Raw genomic sequence first — 3,653 nt, forward strand, 5'->3', positions numbered from 1 at the left:
TGATTGGCAGCATGATAGTTCACTTAAGTTTGTTACCTTATAGAGCAGAATAAAGGAAAAGTATTACACTGATATGTAAGTTTGGAAGTAGGATCCAACTGGATGGCAATAAAGGGTCAGGGTGCCTTTTGTTTCCATTAATTTCAGATTCACACATAATATATATTTGTTTAAGCCTTTGCTTTCTCGTTGTCTGTGATCGTACAACTTGATTTTTTTAGCTATCCTATGTCTACTGCTGTCAAATTTTTTAGCTCGTTTCTTGTTTTTCGATTTAAGATGTGAAAGACTTACCTTGTTCTATATGTTATCCTACTTCTAAAGAGCAATCGACCAATTATGTAATTTGTTGGTAGAGAAACAAACATTGAACTGTTTGTTCATTGAAGTTCATTGGAACTTGAACACAGCTGATGTCCTAAACATCACTTGAAACTAGGGAAATAACTAAAGAAAGCAATTCAAATCTCACTCTTTTTGGTGAGAAGACTAACCCCATTTTGGAGCGAGCATAATAGATATATATACAAGAAACAGTTGCTTGAAAGAGACCGTGATGTCTTGATAGCTAATTTAAGGTAGCAGCAAAGTATGCCAAGGGTCCCACCATAGCAGCGTTGATGTATGTAGCAGGCTCCGAATGACTATAATCGCTGCGTTCATCTGGGTAGCCATCATTCTGGTTTGGACCGCCGACAATAGCTCCGGTTAAGATGTTAGGATTAGGATTTGCTGAATGGAAGAAAGGCTCGAAGCCACTATCACAACCTATAGCTTGTGGGTGGCTTGCCAATGATGGCAAAGAAGAACCTCTATGGTGAATTCTCTTAGGAAAATTTGGCCCGAATCCTACCATGTAGGACATTCGAATTGGGTTCTCCCCTAGTATGTAATCCACCTATAAAGTTCCTTAAGTTAATTAGTAGTAGAAGACCAAACATTGAGCAAGAAAAGAAAGAAATTATAGATTAATCTAATTCATAGAGAAAAAAAGAAGTCTTTTATAGCTTGCCTGTCTTTTAGCCACATATAACAGGGAATTTGGAGTGACCAAGAGATTGCCACAGTTGAAGGTGTGCCTGGTTGCTTTCATGTATTTAGCATAAGTGGTGAGCAAGAATGTTATGGATGTCACATATTGGAGGTTGCTTTCAGGTAGCTTGTACATCAGTCCACCTGCGTCACAGTGAAATTGTTGTGTTGAATAAAATTTTAAATGTTGGAAACAACAAAATATTATATATATATAGAAGAGAGAGAGAGGTGGTTTTACCCTGTGTATACTGTGTAGTTTTATAAGGTGAGTTGGGTAAGATCCGGCACATGAAACTTTCTGCTTCTCCTTCAAATTGCTCGAAGTTTTTGTCGTTGTTGAGCAATGCTCGCTGCAAAAATAAATGACAACAGTTAATTTTTGAGGTTTTTTTTCCCTGTATATTTATGAACAAGCTGGCAGTCATTAAATTTTTTTTAAAATCGAATAAAGTAGATAAATATTGTAAATTCAAGAGTTGCCCACTTAATTACCCTTGATAAAAGAACATGAACACCAGCATACTTGTTGTCCCAGCTGAATAGGTCAGGTTGGTCGTCAGCTCCCAAGGACTTGAAGATGTTATAGTAGGACATTTCGTTTGTTGCCCTGAACAGCCATGCAGCTCCCCACAGTAGTTCATCCTGAAAAAAGAAATTAAAAACAAAATAACAAGGTCATTCTGTCATGTCTTTTGACTCTGAGATTAAAATAATTTATAAATAAGTTCACTTTGGACATTGATAACGAAGTTTGAACCCAGAACAGCACTGGCCATTTTCTGCTCGAAAGTCAACTATGCATAAGGTTTTGTAAGAAAAAATCTAATTTAACTTTTTTACCAAAAACCTTACATAGAAGTTGTCAATATTTGTGCCAAATCCGGTACCTAATATTATTCAAGTTTCTCCAACTATTGGCCTAATATGTTTTGCATGACTAGTCTACCCAGAAGACGCAGCAGGCAAGCCCACTAGAAAAGATTCTAGTTGAAATATTCTTTACCTTAAAAAAAAACAAGAAAGAAAAAGGAAAAAAAATTTAACCAAATGTTTTCCTCATTTACTAGCCAATCTTACCTTATAACCAGAATACGAGCAGTAAAATGGGCACACTGCTGATCCAAGAGAATCACTATAGGCACCTTGGTATTGCATGGCAAATTGAAAAACCTTCCTGGCTGTTCTCAGTAGCAAGGCCGAGTATTTACGATCGACTTTTCGAAAAACCATTGAGGCAGCAGCTAATGCCGCGGCGGTCTCACCGGCAACATCCGAGCCAGGGCTTCTTGCCGAGACCGAAAACACAGTTCGGGCCGTGTCCATATCCTCTGGCCTCTCCCAGCACTTGTGATCGACATTCGGATCACCAACACCCACATAGAGCTTACCAGGGGTGGCGGTGGCACATTTTAGAAGATAGTCCGTGGCCCAACGGATTGCGGCCCTTGCATTTGGTAATTCAGGTCCCATTCTCTTGCCATACTCGAGCGTGCTCCATGAGAGCATTGTCGTGGTGAAGGCCATTGGGAAATTAAACTTGACATTGTCTCCAGCATCATAGTACCCTCCAGTTAAATCCACCTATGTAAATGATAAACACGGTTTTTAAAGACTCGATCTCTTAAGAAAATACTTAATTGACATTAGACGTAAGAGAAATAGAATAAAATATTGCAAATGCAAGAGAAAAGAATGGACTATATATTGGAATAATGTAGTAACAGTAAAGAACAAGAACGGCGACATACGTGGGCGAATAAGCCATCAGAGAGCCCGGAATCGGACCTCCAAGCGAGCTGCTGGGATCTGGGGAGCCTCCCTGACCTCTGACCTTGAAAAAACAGTATGGACTTTGCTAGGGCATCCTTGTAATTGGGGTTGGCATGGACAAAACCCAAGAGAGCAAGTGACAGCGAAAACAAGAGGCAGAAAGAAGCTCCCCTTCTCATTTTCACTGGAATCCTAAGCTAGCAAGTACCAAAGAATATGCTTTGTTTATGACTGATTAACAATGACATTCCTATATATATATAAAAGAGAAAAGTCTCACGGGGATTTCCCTTACCGCAAATCAAGGCTTTTCCATTGAAGACTTCCCTTTTTTATTGTTCCTGATATTGAATCATTTAAGGGCTTTGATATAATTAGGTTCAAACTTTGTCTGAAGATTTTAGGATTCCCTATGACGCAAAAGTTGCCCATGCAATGTATGAAGTAATCATGTATGGCCACGAAAGCAAGCATGTAATATTAAACTCCAATTGAGTGGAATGGGATATATCTTGAATTTGAATCCATGATCGTTTGCATATTACAAATTCACAATTTGGATAATTTTATTAAATTCTAAGCACACTTTCATCGAAATCTCATGCATTAATTAAGAACAAGGATATCGTTAATCCAATAATAAAAAGATTCGGGAAGTAAATTGGTATATTATTCCTTTCATCTATAAATTATCCCAGATCGAATACATTTTATTTGATTCCCAAATCTAAGTGACTGTTTTACGAGAGGAAGCCAAATTAATTATTATTTTTTTGAGTTTATTAAGAGGCTAATTAGAACTAGACAGTAGGGTTCAATCGTTCTTGACATGAGCAGGGCTTGGACCA

General features: G+C 38.1%; 1 protein-coding gene across 1 annotated transcript; it reads right to left on the bottom strand.

Annotated features, from left to right (window-relative positions):
* Window positions 1-363: 363 nt before the first annotated feature.
* Window positions 364-3,219, bottom strand: LOC18108417 (endoglucanase 9). The gene is made up of 6 exons (XM_006371327.3): window positions 2,784-3,219; window positions 2,113-2,616; window positions 1,528-1,677; window positions 1,274-1,385; window positions 1,013-1,176; window positions 364-898 (listed from the first exon to the last, which is right to left on the bottom strand). The coding sequence occupies exons 1-6, from the start codon at window positions 2,982-2,984 to the stop codon at window positions 569-571; spliced, it is 1,461 nt and encodes a 486-aa protein (XP_006371389.3). The 5' UTR covers window positions 2,985-3,219; the 3' UTR covers window positions 364-568.
* Between the last annotated feature and the right edge of the window lie 434 nt (window positions 3,220-3,653).

Source organism: Populus trichocarpa, chromosome 19, assembly GCF_000002775.5.
Source record: "Populus trichocarpa isolate Nisqually-1 chromosome 19, P.trichocarpa_v4.1, whole genome shotgun sequence".
In the NCBI taxonomy this organism is placed as follows: Eukaryota; Viridiplantae; Streptophyta; class Magnoliopsida; order Malpighiales; family Salicaceae; genus Populus; species Populus trichocarpa.